This window comes from Echiichthys vipera (genome assembly GCF_963691815.1).
Source record: "Echiichthys vipera genome assembly, chromosome: 1".
In the NCBI taxonomy this organism is placed as follows: Eukaryota; Metazoa; Chordata; class Actinopteri; order Perciformes; family Trachinidae; genus Echiichthys; species Echiichthys vipera.
The window spans coordinates 24793978-24814615 of NC_139826.1; the positions used below are offsets into that span (position 1 = coordinate 24793978).

The 20638-nt window shown below is 38.0% G+C and overlaps 2 protein-coding genes across 5 annotated transcripts in view; both read left to right on the top strand.

Annotated features, from left to right (window-relative positions):
* Positions 1-779: 779 nt before the first annotated feature.
* tmem41b (transmembrane protein 41B) lies at positions 780-8339 on the top strand. Its single transcript, XM_083918671.1, has 7 exons — positions 780-926; positions 3217-3334; positions 3975-4103; positions 4558-4651; positions 5479-5583; positions 6046-6184; positions 6278-8339. The coding sequence occupies exons 1-7, from the start codon at positions 836-838 to the stop codon at positions 6445-6447; spliced, it is 846 nt and encodes a 281-aa protein (XP_083774797.1). The 5' UTR covers positions 780-835; the 3' UTR covers positions 6448-8339.
* Positions 8340-10226: 1887 nt separating this feature from the next.
* Positions 10227-20638, top strand: part of dennd5a (DENN/MADD domain containing 5A) — a 35449-nt gene continuing 25037 nt past the window's right edge. For 2 of the 4 annotated variants that reach the window (XM_083914926.1, XM_083914928.1), the window contains exons 1-2: positions 10227-10428; positions 20118-20189. In XM_083914926.1, the coding sequence (XP_083771052.1) occupies positions 10329-10428; positions 20118-20189 (172 nt within the window). In that variant the 5' untranslated portion in view covers positions 10227-10328. The remainder of the gene's footprint in view (positions 10429-20117; positions 20190-20638) is intronic. The other 2 variants (XM_083914927.1, XM_083914929.1) reach the window with 1 other exon arrangement.

Here is a 20638-nt window from a genome sequence, read left to right on the forward strand (position 1 = left end):
TTAAATGCAATGTAGCCTACTGACCTATATGGTACTAAGTTACAGAGTAAAAGCAATAAAACAGTTCAAAGCGAGATATGAGAAAATTATTCTCACAGGATACAGGAATTAAGGGGTTTGATTATCGTTTATTTCTATTTATTTATCTAGATTGCTATTTATTCTTTCTTTATTTCCCCTTTTCATTCTAGTTTACTTATTTTTTTGTTATTACTCATTTATTTATTTTTAAATTCTAAATTAATTTATATTTTGGATACTAAAATCTATCAATACGTTTTTAATTTTTGATTAAATAAAATAAATAAGCAAGAATTTATAATATATATTTGATAGGAATATATTATAAATAAATTGTAAAGATACTTTAGTACAGTTAAAATATTGAGTTTGGGGCAAAATAATAATAATACTAAAAAATGTATGACAGAGGAAACTGTATTTACTAACAATAAGTGTATACTTCTTCTCACTCCTTTTCGGACATGCCAAAAATCAAATATTTGTTATTCTAGTTGTGTTACATTATTATTTTCTGTATGATAATTTCTGTTTTCATGTTTGAAATACATTTAAATTAAATCAAAGTTAACAGATTGTACGCGTCACTGTCCAGATAACAGTTAATAATGGACTCCATGTTGCCACGGAGACACTGTTGCTGTTGGGGGCGCTGTTGTGGATGGCACAGAGTTTGCTGCTGTGTATGAAAGGTAAAAGGTCAGTCTGTGTAACGTGTCAGCAGGCTGTCATCACACTGGTGTCACTCCACCCGCCGGGCTGTTGCTATACACGCATCGGTACCTTAGCTGACCTCAACGTTATCGCAGTAAAAATGGCCAAAAAGCGAAGAGAAAGACGGGAGGACGACGGTTTGTCCTCGGCACAGGAGGAGGTGAAGGCGAACGACTCTCAACTACTGAAAGGTGGGTTCTTCTGGCTGTGGCGGCTAACTGTTAACGTGAATATAGAGCAAAGCAGAGGAAATTAAATACTTTTCGGTAGATGCAAATGGATTGAGCAATATAACGACTTGGCAGCGTCATTGTAGAGCAGCAGCGAACAGCCGTAAGATGGTCGTTGTAACTCAGCCGGCTAAGTTAGCTTTAGCTTGGGAAGAACATATCCCCATTGTGTTGGGGTAACGTTAAAACACCGCAGCCCCTGTTAATGAGCGTTGTTATGGTAACATCGGTGAGTTATTTAGCTACCGTGAATGTGAGAACGAAAGCAAATTATTTGTTATTAACGTTAGCTAAGCTATGTATCCGAGGCGATTCTAGAGTCTGTTTGGGCCCCAGGCAAAAACTCACAGGGGGCCCCTTGTTTAAATTGAATCATTCACGTCACTTGCAACGGGAGTGGGTAGAGTCAGGTTGGGCCCCCTTTAGGGAGGTCAGGTCTACTGTCATCGCAAACTTTGTCATTGTCACTGCTGTAATGGATCTGTGACACAGGTCAGACAGGTTTTGGCTAAACTAAATAACCTACAAATGTAACTTGAGAGTGAGTGAGTGGTGTAATGTTTATGTGAATTTAATGTTGTTAAACTAAAGTCTAACTCCTCATCTTTGTAACCATATATCGTCTTAAGGGCCTAATTTAGCTTTGTAGTCGTCAAAAGGACCGGTGAATTAGCCTTGTGTATACTCTCGGCCCTAGTCTGACACCCCGATCTCCTTGCTGTAAACACTGGCCGCTGCTGGTATCAATGCTGTCAAATCATCTTTAATAGCTTTAACACTTTAGTCCTTCAGAATAAAATAACATGCTTTGACTGATCCTAAATATATGGCAAAGTCTTCTTAATTTCCATTTATATGTAAACCATCACCTGAGCCCAACTGCTCTCACTGCTTTCTCTCATCAACGTCACTTTTGTTTACTGTTTTAGCTTGTAAATGCCCATGTACAAATATGAAATTTCACTTGGAGAGTCTTAGAAGTGTTACACTAAGTATTGCTTATACTGGATCTGTCCGGATAGGGATAATACCAGTGAACAGCCTCCAACTAGTGGTACAGTTACATTAGTTCAAAATTTGTCAGCCCTCGGGGGCCCCTTCTGGCCTGGGAATCTCAGTACATTAGTTGCCTGCGCTCCCTCTTGGCGAGTGGCGCCGCTGGCTGTGTTGTTTCATTAACAAGAATGTCCAACGATCAGTGCTGAGGGTGTATTAAGATCCTCTACTCAGATAAAAGTAACAATACAATACTGTAAACCACTGCTATGACTTGCATTGAAACTGTTACTGTTATTAAAGTATGTATAATCAGCTTACTGAAAGTATTATAAATGAATGTGCTCAATGCTGACAAAATGCCTCTTTGATTGTTATGCTAATCTGTATTACATCATTATCACTACTGATGCATTAATGTGTAAGAAACATTTTACTGTTGTAGTTGGTCGAGGTGGAGCTAATTCGAAAAAGACCTTTTAATTGATTACATGAATTGCAGAAGTGTTGTTCCTACTTTGAAGTGTTATCTGGATGTAAATGTAATGACACAAAAATGTGCTTAAATTATTTGGATCCTAACATACGTATTACTAATATTTTATCAACCCCAGTTATATCAATGAAAGTAGACTATGTTAACATTATATGCTTCATGAACGTAGGTTCATTGTTTTTAGTGTACTAAAAACTGGCAACTGAGTATATGTTAGGGTATTAAAGTTTCTTTTGATCTGACTCTACTAAGTCATGGCAGAGGAATTTATTTCAATATTAATAAATGTTTCCCCTTTTATATAGAAGGAATGTGTAGGCCTATGTCTTGTTTGCAGATATGTGTAAATATGTGAACCTAATTTCACTAAGTGACAATTACTGTTAATTTTCTATTTGTTATTTGCCTCTGTCTCCCCGGTTCACCTCTCAGTTACATTGTCTCCTGAGTTCTGTAGTTGGTTAAAGAAACAACAACTATATTCCCTAATTTGCTATAGCATGAAATCTCTTTCTGACACCTGAAATTAACCAGGGTTACAGTTGTCCCTTTCCATAAAGTTCTTAATGAATGAGATGACAGACACTCTTGCTGTTTTGGAGCCGGTCACAAGGGGAAGACTGAGCTCCCTGTAGGGGCTTGAACAAGTGATGCAAAACTCATTGGAAAATTACACAAGGCTCCTGGTAGCTAGTTTGTTTGTGTTAATAGTAACCTCTTTAAATATTTGGTAAACAATGTATTCTCTTTCCCCCACAGAGGCTCAGCATACTGAAGGGGGCTCAGCACGCATGTCTCTCCTGATTCTGGTGTCTATCTTCACCTGCTCTGCCGCAGTCATGTACCTGGTCTACAGGAACTTCCCAGAGCTTCCTGAGTAAGTTGCTTTGTGGGTTGTTAAACATTGTTCACCCCTGGAAATTAAATTTATTTTGTATTCATAAAAACAAAGTTTTATGGGTTTTTGAGGTAACACAGGATTTGCACATACTGCAGTGGATTTGGGGTTTATTTGTTTCAGTATGAGCTAGGACTGCAGAGTTAATCGAATAGTAATCATGATTACCATTTTGGCTTCCCACAATTAAATAAACATGAACACGATATTGATATTTAAAATGCATGCTAGCGACCATAGGGGCGATTGAGATGTTTCGGCTCCACTTTTGGGGAACTGCCATGCGTGCTGCAGCCTGTGTCTTTCCTGAAGGTTGCGGCTGCAGTCCAGAGTAGAAGAGTCATTAACAACAAAGAGCAGACGGTCAAAACAAAAATCAAAGGTCTGGAGCAGATGGCTGGTCCCTTTTGGGTACAATTTTATTCATGTATTGCTTCTAGGAGATGCACTGAATTCAGGTGAAGAAGAACATTATTATTATAAGTCTTATTTAGATGCAAAGATGTGTACATTAGCAGGAATGTAGCACACCATTAAAGTGAAAGCAGTTTTCTGTTCAGTAAATGAGACTTTTTGTATAAAATCCGTATGACTGAAGATTACAATTTTTTTTTTTCAGTGATGAAATGGAGAAAATCAAGATCCCTAAAGACATGGATGATGCCAAAGCTTTGGGAACTGTGCTGTCCAAATACAAAGACACATACTACTCCCAAGTGTTGGTGGCTTACTTTGCGACATACGTTTTGTATCCTTGAAGAATTTATCTATCTTGACTTCAGTTGCTTCCTTGATGAAGTCTGCTGCCAGGAAGTCCTTATAAAGTACTGAATTGCCATGTTCGGGGTTGCAAAACCTCTCAAGCAGCGTTTTTCTCCATCTGAAACTGCTCGGCATCAGTTGAAAAAAATCTCAGTCATTCTTTACGTGAGTGTCAGACACAAACAACTCAAGACAGTCAAAGTATGGCTACAAGCCATCGCTTATCAGTTTAATCGACTTCTCCAGGACTGACAATAGGAGAACGAATGTGGTGTAGAACTAGCTGGATTTAATTATCCCATGGAGAGTATCAAAGATTCTACAGAAAGACCCTTAGATGAATATGCGTTATTGTTAATGTATTTGTGTTACCATGTGTATGCCTGAGTGTTAATGGTATGTTTTTTTTCCAACGTTGTTTACCTTGACGCTTTTGTCAGCCTCCAGACATTTGCAATCCCTGGGTCTATCTTCCTCAGCATCCTGTCTGGATATCTTTACCCTTTCCCCTTGGCTCTTTTCTTAGTCTGCTTGGTGAGTAAGGAGGGACAACATGAAATGTGTGATTGAAAACAAACGTATTGTATTGCATTGCTTGTATTTTTTAGGAAAAGTCAATATGATCTACAGTATATCACCCAATATCATAAATTTGCCTTAAGGGTCTTTATAATCTGAATAGCATACAACACCCTCTATGCTTATACCCTCAATCTAGATCAGGAAAAACTCCCCATAAGACCCCTTTTAACAGGTAGAAAAACTAAATGGCAGAAACCTCAGGAAGAGCAACAGACAGACATGCGTTTCATCATAGTCAGTTGTGGCCACTCTTTTTTTTTTTTCTTCTGAAATGTTTTGTTCCTGTATCATTTACTGTTGGTTAAAAACACAGAGTGCTGAAGATGTTCCTGCTCTTTGTTTTTGAGCGTTGCTAAAATGTGATGTTTTTGCTGCGACAACCTTGAAGGGCAGCAGTGGGCAACACCGCTGCTGCTAAAAAGCCAGTCATGAAGATGCAGATAATAATTGGATGTGTTCTTTATGTGTATTTGGAGAACCTAAATCTTCTGTTTAGGGAAGTTACTGATGTGTATCTCATTTCTCAAAGTCCAAGGTGATGTTTTTAAATGTGTTGTTTAGCAGTCCAAAACCCAGATATTCAGTTTAATATGATATAGAACTAAGATAAGCAGGAAATCTCCACTTTTGCACAAAAATTGATTATCAGAATGTTTGGGGATTATTTTTTTAGTCAATCTACTAATCAATTAGTGGGCTAACTGTTGCAGCTTTTTTTGGCATCTCTATGTATGAGAGAGAGTAACCATTTTCTTGCTCTGTGCTTTATCTGTTGGCAGTGCTCTGGTCTTGGTGCTTCCTTTTGCTACATGCTATCATATCTGGTGGGCAGACCCATGGTCTACAAATATCTCACAGAGAGAGCACAGAAATGGTCCCAGCAGGTAAAAGCCTTAACTGAAAATGTGCCGTGAATAGAAGGGATAATTGCAATTTTCTCTTTGAGACGTTTGAATATTTTTCCTTTTGTGTACTTGTATACAATAACCATTTTGTAAAGCACAACTCTTCAGCCTCACAAATCGTATCTCGCTTAAACTCCTGCAACTGTGCAATTTAATGCAGTCTAAAACAATGACTCTGCAGAAAATACTTAAATAATGCTAAATAATACTAAATAATGCTGTAATTTTAGCTTTAAGTGAGGTCTGGATGCTTAAGTTTGTTTTACCAAAAATGAATACTGTTATTGTAACTGTTATTGAAATTACCATAACTACAGAGGTACTGATACTGTCAATATCAACTCAATATTGTAAACTTCACAGATATGATTTACTGGTAATTCATTGCCTATGACTTATGACTTATGACTAAACATTCTGCTCATGACTTTTTGCTGGCAGGTTGACAAACATAGAGACCATTTAATCAATTACATCATCTTCCTGAGGATAACCCCCTTTCTTCCCAACTGGTTCATCAACATCACCTCACCTGTCATCAATGTGCCTTTGGGAGTTTTCTTCATCGGTACCTTTCTCGGTAAGAGCCTGTACCTTCTCACTGTCTCTACTTTATTTTCTGGTATTAATTGTCGTCACTCACTCACCTGCATTCAATATGGCTGATTCCCAGGAGTGGCACCGCCATCCTTTGTAGCAATCAACGCGGGTACGACACTGTACAAACTGACCACAGCTGGCGAGGCCGTGTCCTGGAACTCTCTGGCTGTGCTCGGTGTACTCGCTGTGCTCTCGATCTTGCCTGTTTGCTTCCAGAAAAAGCTACAGAAGAAACTGGAGTAGAGCATTCAACGCCTCATCTGCTGGCTGATCCCGGCATTCCCCTTCCCCTCGGCTCAGGAACGTGCAGCTGTCACTCAAGTTGCTCTGCCTCAGTCTTATCCACAGCTGCTGTTGGGAGGATCTCTGATCACTGGCACAACATGCGCTCATTGATCACAAAATGCATGCAGTGGTGGGCGGTTCCTGATGTTAAGTGTAAACTGGCCGCCGCTTGCACAAGTTTTTTGGTTTCTGTGAATTATAATGTTGATTGTGGCACATCTTGTAAATAAGAGACTTTTTTGTTTGTTTTTATTTAGGGCACTCATTATTTTATGATTCTAGTTGCCACAAAATTAAAGGTGCTACATGTAGGATGTTGGAGTAAAACTCATCATTCTGATCCTCTTTTCATGTTAGAAACTGCTAAAACATTGTCATCATTACCTTGTTAAGGCTGTTTTTTTAACGACTGAAACAACTTTTACTATAACATTAGCTTTGGCAGTAGCATATCAATGTCTACATCCTGTTTGTAGCACCTTTAACTTCCACTCCTGTTTTAATATTTATTTTGACATGCTAAGTGTACCACCACAGCAATAACTGTCACTGTAAGCTTTGATACCTGGTGCTTGCCTTGGCAAACATATGCAGTGTGAGAAAAATAATGAAAATGTGGAGAAAAAAAAATGTAATGACTGATCTTAGTAAGTGATACTTCTGCTGACATGTGTGCAAGTTCCCATGTTCTTCCTTGAAAGGTGCCTGGATCCACTGCCGCACATTTTCACCCATTTCTGTTCATATTTGAAGCCACTGTAACTTTTAAAGAATATACTAACCTGGTGTCATTTTTCCTCAGAGGACATCCAAATTGCAAAATGCTGAACCCCAAGAATTTCACAGTTCAAATAATTAATAAGAAAACATAGATTATTTCAGCATAACTAATTTATTTGTGGTCAGATGTAAGCAACCCAGCCAGCCACAATCATCTTAGTTTGTAAATTAAAAGAAATCCAGGGTGTGACGGGTTCTCAAGTTTTGTGTAGAATCCAAACATGGTTGATACGCCAGTGCCCTCATTGAGACTGCCAATGGGCTGAGCTATTCAAGCCTAACCTTGCTTTTTACCGCTTCCATACTTCGCCAGGAGAAATGTATTATGATGTCTGATTTTTGTTTTAGTGTTTTGAATGTCACAAATGTCACATTAATAGATGCAGTTGCTTTGATGTTATGAGATTTCCTGTTTTTACTGAATGTCTTATTATTCAGAACATTTATTGTGTACTACTGTAAGATCATTAACTTCCAAAACCCAGACTGGAAATCACTACATAAGCATCAATGTATGTGAAATGGGTCTACTGTATGGGGATACTTGTGTTAGCATTTTCTGCTTTAATACTTTTTGTAGCATGGTGCTACATCTTTCAAAGAGGGTTGGGTTATTTTTATGCTTCTCACTGGTTTATGAGAGAGCTGCATTTGAACAACTGAGGAGCATTGTCTTGAAAAATGTATCTTCACTAAGGTAGTTAAATCAAGTGGTACAGTAGATGCTATAAATTGCTCCTAAAATCTTATTTTTTATCTTAATATTTAAATAGAAGCTTGATTAACATTTCTCCATAATGATAAAGTTGCCAAGACATGAAAGCTGATAATTTCAATTGTTTTATATTCTCTATTTTCTACAATATTTAAACCCCAAACCTATTCTAAAACTTCATGCTACACTTATACTCAAATTGGATATATGATTGCTGTTTTTGTCCAATTACCCTATCAAAGCGGTATTGAGATCATCCTTGTGTAACCCTCTGTTAACATTTCATTTCAAAAGCAGTATTATTTTGTACTGAGCGGTGATATATTGCAGTATGAAGTGTTTACAGATTATCCATTCCTGCCCTATCTTATCCAATATGTTTCTTTTTATATATTTATTGAATCATTAAAATTATCTTTACAGAGTATGGTTGAGTTCTGAGAGTTACCTGTAATGCTTGATCACGCTGCAGCAGTGAAACTACAGTATACACGCAATCCTTGAGATTATTTTAACTTGTTGTTTCCCAGCAATTATGTGTTAAGCTTGTTAATAGACTGGGCTATCTTTTGACCACAGAACATGGAGCAAACTTCAGTGACACATTAACAAAAACATTTGTCTCGAACCAAATCATTGACACTAACATTTCAGTGTGTTCATTAAACCACAAACAAACGTTACACTGTAGTGTACACGGACAGGTTAACCAGAACAACAGGAGGTTTAGTGCCACCAGGTGGTGATATTGTGACATACCTGCCGTGCAGTGGTCTGTTGGGATAACATACTGTGGTATGTACTGCAGTGTGTGGCAAAACGTATTTATCTGGGGGATATTACATTTAATTCAGTAGTAAAATGAAACATTAAAATAAATGGCCAAACTAATGGGATTTATTTTCTTCTGACATGCAATTGCATGGCCTTACTTTGATAAATGCTGGTTAAATAGATTGACTAATAGTGTAATATAAACCCCGCTTTGTGATAGTACAATTATTTATTGTTGTTTTTTAACTGGAAATTCAATTGAACAATTCTCTGTATTTATCATTCAACTATTACACCCAATGCTCCATAACCACAAATGCACTAGCTGCTGAGCAGGGGATTTTTCTCAGATTCAGTAGGAAATCATCCTACTCTTACTTTCTGCAGATGATTACAGCTGTTGTGCTGTTGTTGGACCACAATGCATTTCGACTGCAACGCTCGGATTTCTATGGATGTGTAAAGCCCATAGAAAAGCCAGAAAGAACTAGAATAACACCGGATGTACTAAACACTTCCTTCAAGATAAAACATTGAGCAAAAATTTGATGGAATAATAATTCAGTAGTGAATTGACCTACATGGCTACAAAAACACTCTAGGAGGACTGATTTGACATGAGATGTGCATTAATGAAAGAAGAAAACGAGAATAATACACATGTAGTGCTCAAAATTTAAATTGTACAACTATGGAAGAATTTACAGGCCTGCAGTACCACTGCAGATAAGATGGTAATGTTTAGATTAAGTATAAAACTGGAAGATTATGTTGACAAATATAATTCAACACCGTCCTAACGTCACTATTGCATGGTAGCCTATGACTGAACTGACTTTTTTTCTTTATACTAGATATGTATACAGATTTATTTTTTATTAATACATATTCATATATTATTAGTTTTTTGTATTCATTTATGTAATTGATTGTGTTTTTAAAAGCTGCATACAAATAAAACACTGCATATTTAATGACTCATGGTGATAGAAGAGACAGACCGTCCAACAACAGCATTTTTGGTGGTTTGTGCAAAATTAAAGTTTCTTTGCATTACTTTACATTTAGCTGACGCTTTTATTCAAAGTGGCTTCCAATAAGTGCATTCAACCATGAGGGTACAAACCCAGAAAAGCTAGAATTAAGTAAGTACATTAGCTTCAAATAAGACAAACTACAGAGAGCTGGATATAGGTGCAGGATGTGTCATTTTTTTTTAATTAATTAAAATAAATCATTATCTTAGGCAAGGTGCAGTCAAAAGAGAAGCATTTTTAACCTAAATTAATTCAGATAATACACCTTCTTAGGCAAGGTTTCTTGCCGGTTTAAATCTAAATCTGAATCTCTTTTTTAATACAGTCTATGGTTTAAACGTGGAAGGACGTTTTATTGTGAAGGGTCGCGGCCGGATGCGTGATGACCGTTGCCGTTAGCTCAGTGACGGTTACTGGGTGCCGAGCTTCGCAGTAACAGTAGCATCTGTGATGGCAGAGAGAAATCACCGCTCCGAGTCCCTTTAATATGCTCCCTGTTGGGGGGATAAGGGAACCACCGGACCAGTCTCAAAATGACCACCGGCTTCAGCTCCGGTTCCTGCCGGTTCGCAGATTATTTCGTGATCTGCGGGCTCGACACCGAAAGCGGACTGGAACCCGACGAACTGTCCGGTAAGCACATTAGCCACCGGGGGTAAATGTCGGGGCTGATGCTGTAGCGAATAAGGAAGGAAATGAGGGGTGTTTGAACAACACACCGCCGTTATTATTAACATTTACTGTTCGTTAACGTGCATGTCGGTTATTTACTGAAATAATGTAGGTTGTTATTAAAGTGAACACAGCGGACATAACGTCAGGCCTAGCTCATCTTCCCTCCGCCTGTTTGTCTGTCAGTGAGCAGCGATGAGAGGATTACTGCTGTGTCTCCTCAACGCAGTGACATGAATTCAAATTCTTAGGTCGTCGATAAATGATCTCCTGTTTTTATAGTTTTTATTTCAAAAATGATTTTATGTTTGTCCTGCGCAGTGATACATATGTAATTCTTACAGTTAATTCAGACTCGGTGTTGTTTGATGATGGTTTCATAATACTGAAGTCGATATATTGTTGTTAAACCGAAGATGTTGTCACAGTGGCTCTACTAGCTGTCACCGGGTATCAAACACATATGGGCGGATTAATAGACGCCCCAAAGCAGGGGTCTTCAACAAGGGGTGGGGGTCCTCAGTGTAACTGCAAGGGGCCACCAAATTATTGTTTGATAAATGTTTTAGAGTTGTTGTTTTTGTTGTTGTTGTTTAAAAAAATAAAATAAAGGATGTCTGAAAATATAAACAAATAAATTAAATAATCAGTATGAATCGAACATATGATTATTATCAAAGATAAATTGGCATATTCAAGTAAAAACAACAACAACAACTTTTAATTGAACCTAAGTAAGGTAGCTACTAATGTACCCAAGTATTGTGTGCACCATAGAAATGTATGTGTATAGGCTTTAGGCCGCCCTACATGTTATTGTAGGCCCAAATTAATATATATGTAGTAGGGGGGGCTCCTGCTCCATCTCTCTTTCAGCTAAATGTCCCCTAAAAGACCCCTGCCCTAAGGCATAAATGTACCATCCACCCCTGACATCCTCAGCATCCACCAGAGATCCACATTGTGCATGCAACCATCCTCGCCAGTAACCTCCTGAGATGACACACGCTTTTCTTCACAAACAATTATAGAAATAGCTTGAACCTCTAATAAGAGTACGATAGGCCCAGATACACCTGGATCCTGTTTCATTCTGGGATTGTGAATCTTCCCGTCATGATTTCACCTGCATGAGCATGTGTTCTGATTGAAAAAGAGAGGATTTGCAAATATATCTGCATGTGAAATGGTGGCCTGAGGGCCCCTGAGAATGAACTGTGGGAAATGATGGCATGGCAACAGTGCAGTTTTTCTCTCATATTTCCCTGCTAAGCTTACAACAATATATTTCTCTCAAGAAGTGTCTATTTATAGTTATTTGTATAGTTAATACTGTGGAAGTTATCCCTTTTTAATATTGCCGTGCTTACCGGGCTGTTGTGGGCGATATTTGATTTTAGTATGATTTGTAAAAAAAAAAGGCAGGAATCAGGAAAAAGATCCACACATTGTATTAAAAGCTGCTAGCAATTTCAGTTCTGCAGTATGATTTTTAAATCAATGTAATTCTTTTTTTCTTTATTTGTCAGGTATTGATTTCAGTGAATTACACAAAAATACATGGTTTCCACAAATTTGTCATTCGACTGTCCAGAAGATTTACTATACCAGGGCTGGGCCATATGACAAAATATTAAGGTTGTCACGGTGCCAGAATTTTACACTTCAGTTAAATACCTTGGCACATAAAATAGGATAAATTCATCCTACGTTTGTCCTATACTCTACCACAATATAGATATTCTGATATAAAATGATATATACTGTGATAGAGGATTATATCCATGTTAATTCCTCCTACCATTCAGGAATAAATTGGGTATAGTATTTTTTCGTTTAAGGATTGTGGTGACTCAACTTGAATTTTCTGATGGAAAGGCTACAGTGACATTAGACACTTCGGTTCTGACAGTAGGTCTTCACACATCGTTTAGTGTTTCCAACTTTGAAACTCACACTGCAGACTACACATGTATTTACCATCTTGTGAGTAATGACAAAGACATCGAATCCAAGATGCACCCAACCAAGCTGCGTTAGTCAAGTGACAAACTAATCGAAAACAGGAACAAAGTCACTCTGCGAAGCTGGTTAGGTAGTCATGACAACTGACAGAAGGGTATGTTACCATAAACTGCGCCTTTCATTCGTTTTTTTCATTTTAAATGTTAAGGATTTCAACCCAAAGACTTTTGTCAGTGAAATGCATTAGATTTTCTTGTCTCCTCCTGCACCTGACAGATGGGTTCATTGGAGTTGTGTGGCCAATATGGTTTTGCCTTAAAGATGCTTCCACCAAGGAAAAAATTATGATAAATACTCTTGGGTCTTGTCTCCTCTGGGAGTCATGATAGACCCAAGATATCAGTGGAAGTGGTAGCGTGTTGTTTGCTGAATAATAGTGTTTAAAGGCCATTTTGGAGTGTATGTCAACATTTCCCCCACCAAATAATGTCAGGATTTCCCAGCAACACCCCAGCTAAATAATAGCCTAGGAAACAAACAGGTATACAAAGACATAATATAGTTTCATCTCACAAATCACAAAATACTCACTCATGCTGACGGTTGAGATGCTTGAGTCAGGCAAAGTATAAATGTGCTAACATGAACGAGCCTTAAGCCTGTTGTGCATAAGCTCTCGTTGACCGGGTCACTGCTCCTGTACTCTTCTGGTTTCTGACAACAATCCAATTAGTTCAGCCATTTTTACTGATTTGTTTTACTTGTCTTATAAAAAGAATAAATAAAATAAACTACAACTGTTGTTCACAACAGCAGTTAATAGAGAAGAGTCTGTTTTATCTCTATTTGCTGTGTGATTCATTGTGACTCAGCAGGCAGTGAATCAGAGATGAAAGAAAGTCATTTTCTCCTTAAAGCAATAACCAATATTCCCTTTAGTTTTTAAAGACTCAACTCCATACTTCCTGTTTTTTTTACTTCCTGTAATTCAAGTTCCTTTTTACAATTTGCAATCAGATTTACTTGAAATATCCAAAATGTATAGAAGTTCAAGAACATGCACTGTTCGGTTTTGAATTGAGCAAAGGTAGATCGAGTTGACCAGACAGACTGAAGCCATCTCAACACTAAATAAAGCTTTTAACAGATGTTCAAGAGAGCCAATTATATAGAAAATGTCAGCGTGCACAGATAAAACACTGGTTATCTTCAAAATGTGGTTTGGTGTCATTGAGGCGCAGCAAAATGAAGAAGGCGACTTCTTGTTTTGTGTCGACAGCTCATCATTCAACTCGCATACCAAAATTATCAGCCAAGTGAACACCATGTTTGTTTTTGACACAAGACATAAATACATAAATATAGATGTTACATTTTTTTTGTCCCATTGATCGGCTTCCCCTCTGAGCTTTAGAGAGATCTAATAAGGGATCTTAGGATTAATTAATGTTGCCATATCTGCGGTTATATTATGTTGTTGTTTGATAACCAGAAGAATTGTAGAAGCTACGATATCTATGGTGTCCTGGATTCTGCATTGTTGCCCTTGGACCAGGGAGTTGTTGTTGAAGATGGATATCCTATTTGCAAAGTGGCTGTCTTAAAGTGACTGCAAAGGGTCCAACACTTTTAATATGTTCTAACATCTTTGATAATCATTCAGCCCTTTATGCTCAATCCAAGGTTAAAAAAAAACTCAACAGCAGTTCTATAAGTATGTGTTGACCCCAACATTTGTAATATACTGTAGGTAGGCTCATTTGTGTTGAGTGCAGGACCGAAGTAATGTGTGTCTTTTTCCTTCCAAAGTGTCAAATAATAAATTCCCAGATTAATAATAATAAAACCCTAAAAATGTGATATATTTCCCTCTTCTTGATCTAAATAGCTGTATTATCATGTCCTCAAATTACCTTTCCAATTTTCTATAAAAATATTTCTTCTCTCATCATAAATATGCCATCAAGTGTGTGATAAGGGTTCTTTGAGTTCTCTCTGACTAGACGAAGCGTAACCAGTTGAAAGTTTGCACAGAAGTACAAAATGAGTTTCTGTGGTCAAACATCGCTAAAGCTGTTCTACTTACGGCACGTTGTTGCTGTTTACTGTAGAAAGAGTTTAGGGGCTTGCCCTTATAGACTCTCAGTTTTAGTTGAAGAGAGGAAATGGTGTGGAAATTCCATTGTTACAGGCTACATGTGATTATGTCAGCTAAATGTCAGCTATAGGTATATCTAGAAGTCTGTGTTGGAAGCATTCAAGGGTCTCATTGTGACAGCGCTTAATCTTTACTTGTGATGGAGTGCTTTTCAGTCCTTTACAGAGAGTTCATATTCGTTTTCACAATGAAATGAAAATACTGTATGCGTTTGGTGATACAGGGGTGTTTCAGATATCTTTCATGCGTCTGTAGATTTGTAGGACATGCAAATGCAAAACTGTACTCTATGTATGTGAAAAGTTAAGTCAACTTCAAATACTTGAATACCAGTGCTGAGAGAAAATGTTGTTCAAACCAGTCAATTGACAGAAAATCAACATGCAACTATTTTGATAATCAATTCAATCAATATCAATTTGATGATTGTTCATTTTTCAAGCATAAATGCAAAACACTGGGGTTCCAGATTCTGAATTTTAGGATTTGCTGCTTTTTGTTGTCAACTCATCCATTAATTAGGAATAAACAACGTATGAATCAATAATGGTAATAATAGTTTGTGTCTAAAGTACTGTACTTAGTTTGAACTTTTTGTAAACAGACGCTTGCTTCAGCTGTAACTGAAAGAGAGTTTTGAGCATCATAAACAAAACAAAAACATCTTAAACCTGAAGAGGCAGTTCAGACCCATGTTAAACAACAGATACTAAGGATAGTAATTAGGAACCAAGTAATTAATGTAATCACTGAACAGATGACTGCACATTATTCAATAATTATACGCCCTAATGATTTTGAATTAATTAATGTAACTTTGCTTCAAACTTTTCTGACAAAACTGTTGATAGATACTTGCCATGATTGAAACTCTCTGGTGGTTTTCTCTAGTGATGTGACAGAACCGAGGTATAATCCTCATTTTTAATATGATGCAATTGTGATTCATGTACAGTGAAACACAAAGAAACCACTAAAACTTTCTTTAAGCGCAGTGTTTGGCAGCACAGCGAGGACCTGATTAGCATATGCATGACCCTGCAGCTTTCACAGGAGACACAGGAAACACAGGCAGCTGATGGACAGAAGTACACTCGCACACAGGCTCCACTTATTCAAATGCTAAATGTCCTTTTGAATTTCCCAGGCACCCTCTCTCCCCCAATCCTACTCAGCAAACAAATGAGGATGAATGGCACGACATGAAAGTTGGCTTTAAATGTATAAATGTGGTCTTTCATATTTTTAGTCAGTTGTTTATTTATGGACATATAAAACGGTCTCCTGTCATTGTATCGGAGACATTTTAAATGCAGTTTGAAGATTGATCACAGATTCCTCAGGGTTTTGAGGATGCAGCGCATATCTTGAGCTTCATTCATTAATCTTCAACCGCTTGTCCCTGTCGGGGTTGCGGGGGGCTGGAGCCGATCCCAGCTGACATCGGGCGTGAGGCGGGGTACACCCTGGACAGGACGCCAGTCTATCACAGGGCACATAGAGACGAACAGAGACCGACAAAGCTTCTTCCTCTTAGCTGTAGATATAGACATAGATATTGGTCTGGCTGTTGTTTGTGATTAAAGGCCCAATCCGTGTTTTTTATTATTATAACTGACCATATATTTACATGTGGATCTTTTTTACTGCTATGTCTGCAAATGAGGATGGCAAAAAACAACATCAGAAAATGTCTATAACTTAAATGTAGAAGTTGAGATGTTTGGTCATTGCTGCTCTATTTGAGCTTATTGCATCTTTTTAACAGCAGACATTGTGTCAAAGTAGAGAAAGCACAGGTGCAATTAATGACTAACAATGACTGCGTTACATTTGACCGATGACATACCTAAATTTAACTGAGCTTTACTAATCACGTTATTAGTTAAACCTGTGCTGTTCCTTATATGACAAGTCAAAATGTCTGCCGTGAAATGGGCTTGTTTATGGATGCAGAAACAAACTGACATTATCAAACACTAAAAGATACAATGTCTTGTATGTCTAATGTCTTAGTTTTAACGTCACAATTAGAAATATTGAACTCAGATGTTCAAGGACTTTTTAATAATGGCACAAAACAAGATTCATACGCTAAATGGGTATTTCCGCTACACTTGCTCAAGATACATTTACTGTCATTGTAGAATATAGAGTAGGACATAATATGCTTTGCAACAAGAGTTTACGACCGCTAATGAATGTGTCCTTTTGCCTTTATATTGTCAGCTAGAAATGAATTAGTATTTATGAATAAGGAGCTTGAAACTACTGTGCTGAGCTTTAAAATATGTGGGTTATTTCCAACAGGTCTGAGAATTCTTCAACATATATTTACCTTTTTCTTTGATAGTAACTTAACCACATTTTCACCCTAAAGCTACTCATGAAACAGGAAGCTGGTATTTTAGGCAGCTAGCCTGTAAGGGGTGTTAAACACTAATTTGAATAAAGAAAGACAGCGGTGTTAGAGTGCCAGTTTAGAAACCTTTATCACATGTAAAGTACAAGTAAAAAAAAATTTAAATTGCATAAACTAATTGTGGAATTTGAGACTTTTGATCGTAAGAAAAAAACATATTGTCTCCGTACATATTGAACTCCCAGAGTTCAAGCCTTGAAAGCTGTGAGTTTAAGCAGAAAGTAAGCTATCATGTCCTGTCAGTCCTCTGGGTGAAGTGTTGATGTTTTAGCTTCTGAGCTATTTTGAAGTGTTAGTAGCGTCTTCACCAAATTCTATGGCAGGCAGTCAGGTCGAATCGTTATTGAGTATAGCTTACTAGTCAGAGAGGTTCATCCCTTTATGTCTGAGCTGAGTGGGCCTCGCTTCAGTAGGTGTGTATGAGCACGGAGCTGTGGGTGGTCCCTGGCTTACAGGACGAGGGAAAACGGCGAGGAGCCAGAACTCAGTGATGCTTTACTCCCACTTCTACCGGTCCACACTCTGATGCCGTTGCAGACCATTTACTTATGCCAAATCAGGGACAGGTTTACACTGTAGACCTTGTTGGTGCTCATTTGGCTGAGTGTCTTCTTCTGTGAGGCAGTTGGCTTAATTACCAAGTGAAGACACTGGTTGAAAGAAGGAACACCTGTGTAGTGTGAGACAACTGCACAGAAAACTCATTGATAAGGTCTTCCTTCAGTAAATGTTTATGTTGAATTTATTTGTCCTAGAGAATATGAAAGTAAAGCTGTGACAGTCGAGGTGTACAGGGATGAAACCACCATGGAGGATCATTTTTGCCAGAATTAAAAATGAAAAGTGAAACATCAGTTATATCCTAATAGTCATTTTGCCTTTACACTTTTCTTTTTCATATTACATGTTTCAAGCACTTTCCATTTCAGGAGTTTCAATTTCCATTTAACAATATCCTTTTTTCATCTCAATATCCAATTTCCTGTTTTAGTTCCCTTTTTCTTTTTCTTTTTTAATCATGGCCTGGTTTGTTTACTGCCGTGGACCCCTGTTGCCTTTCTCTCCCTCGTTTTCTGTCTTCTGCCTCTAATTACTCTGAGCAGTACCATATGATAATCATTTATTTGACATATTGTCTTTTCATTACCTTTTAAATTCATAGTTGGGGTAAAATTATTCTCCATACACCCCATGTAACTGTGTGTCTGTTTTCTCAAAGGGATAATCAATCACTGCAGCCATCTTGAGCAAAATCAAAAAGGGAACGTTTTGTTGAGTTACACTTATCTTTATGGATTTAGGCTTTCAAAAACACTGTTTATGATTAGACTAGAACATTTTGAATTTTTTTCCTTAAATGAGCTGCTGGCGTACACTGTGATAATTAATTTATGATTTTCACAATCAGCAAACTTCCCTGTGGTAGTGTAGAGGCCTGCTGTGTGCAGAGTGTGGTGTGATTTATGCAAAGGTGACATTTATCATGCCATGATAAAGAATAATAATTGAGGCTATGGGGTGAGTAACCTGTCTCCTCCGATTTGCTCCAAGGCCAGAAGCTTCCAGATGTTTGTTTACAAACAGCTTCACTCACATCATTTTGCTCCATGTCTGTTTCCACTTTATTTCTTAGAATTTGACCTACATCTACTCAAGAGCAAAGGAAGTTCAGCCTTGCACACAAAGAAAAAAATTAAAAGATAATTATATGCCTTAAATATGGTGATTAAACATGAATAATGGAGCCATCATAGTGGTATAAAAATGTCAAATAAATAATAAGGAACTAGATAATCTTTTCCCCATGCATACTAATCTTAATAATCTCAGTCTGATGTATCTTTGGTTGCCGATGTCTACGTTTACGTTTCTTATTTTAGATATGAGAGTAACCAACAGATTAAGCCACTTAATCCTTAAAACTCTTACTTAAACCAAGATTTTCAGTAAATGCTTTCCAAGATTAAGTATAAGTGTCTTGTTCAAACAAATGCAATAGATAGTATTAATGTAATCATCAGGGAAGAGAGTTGACAGAGTTGTCATTTCTTGTCTCTGTGTGTGTGTCACCATTAAGTCATATTATAAGTGCAATGAAAATGGCTACGTAGGCCAGCCTAAGAGCAGCTTAACTTTTTTGAAGCTATCTTGGCTTTGACATGCTGCATGATTTTAATGTGTGTTTTCTGCCAGCAGGACTCTTTCATTGGTGCTTGTCAAATGTCGTGCATGAAGAGGAAATGGCAAAAAGCATTGCCCGGTTGTATAAAGGGTGTTTTAAAAAAAAAAAGAAGAAAAAAAATGCAACATGTTAGATAATCTAGCTCAGTTCCAGTCAGTCTGCAATACAAAGGCAGCTTTTCACTTAGGAGACCTCATGACAGTCTAGTGACGGGATACACAGCTTGCCACATATTAAAATGTTTATTCCAGGACGGCCAGTGGCATAGTCGCCCCATGTAAAGAGGCTGAAGGTCCTTGAGGCAACGGCTGCGGGTTCAACTCCGACCTGCGACCCTTTGCTGCATGTCTCCCCCTCTCTCTCTCACCCCATTTCCTGTCTGTCCTGTGTAATAAAAGGCTTGAAAAACTGCCGAAAATCTTTAAAAGATGTTTATTCCACGTGATTAAAAGGGCAAAAACAATACTTTCCATCAGCCTCAGCTGTACTATGTAAATGTTGCTAGCATGCTAAACTTAGATGGTGATCATGCTCATCATTATACCTGTGAAAGCATGATAGCATTGTCATTGTGGACATTTTAGCATGCTGACATTAGCATTTAGCTCCACCGTTGTGCCCAAGTACAGTTTTCAGTGAGGTTATAATCCTTATCAGAGCAGTATGGATTTGCATGATCTCTAGAAGAAGAGGAAACTACGACACACAGAAACACCCTTGTATCATAACCCCACCAGCTGGCTTGAATTAGCCTACCCACCTGGCAGACACACGATAATGTCCTTGTGTCTGTTTGCAGCTTGTTGTCAGAGCAGAGCTTTGAGAGCACAGCTGTCAGGATGTGTTTGCACAAACTGAGAAGTGATGTGCTACCCATCCAGAACCAGGCTTTTAATTATATTTTTGTTTCATTTGTTGTGTAGCTTTATGCCAGTATATAGAAGCTACTAAATTCAGAGATGGGGCCAGAGGAAATTTGGCGGGGTCAAATGAAGGTAACCCTCCCACCACACACACTCCTTCCCCTCTTAGCCTGAGCTCAGCTTTAACCCTTCAACCTTCAACCTGGCACTCTTGTTTTTTTGTTTTTTTAATCAGCAGGCATTTTTTGTTATTTCAAATTCTGTTTAGTTTTTAAAAGAAATTTCTGCACAGGTGTGGGGACTTGCCCCTTTCTGTTTTGCACACTCTTATTTCTTTCCTCCTGGTTTCTCCCTTCCTCCCTCACATCCTTCAGCTCCAGCAGCAGCTGATCAATGAGCTAATGTTTGACAATCACTGCTTCTGTTTCTCTCTCTCTCTCTCTCTCTCTCTCTCTCTCTCTCTCTCTCTCTCTCTCTCTCTCTCTCTCTCTCTCTCTCTCTCTCTCTCTCTCTCTCTCTCTCTCTCTCTCTCTCTCTCTCTCTCTCTCTCTCTCTCTCACGCACACACACACGCGCGCACA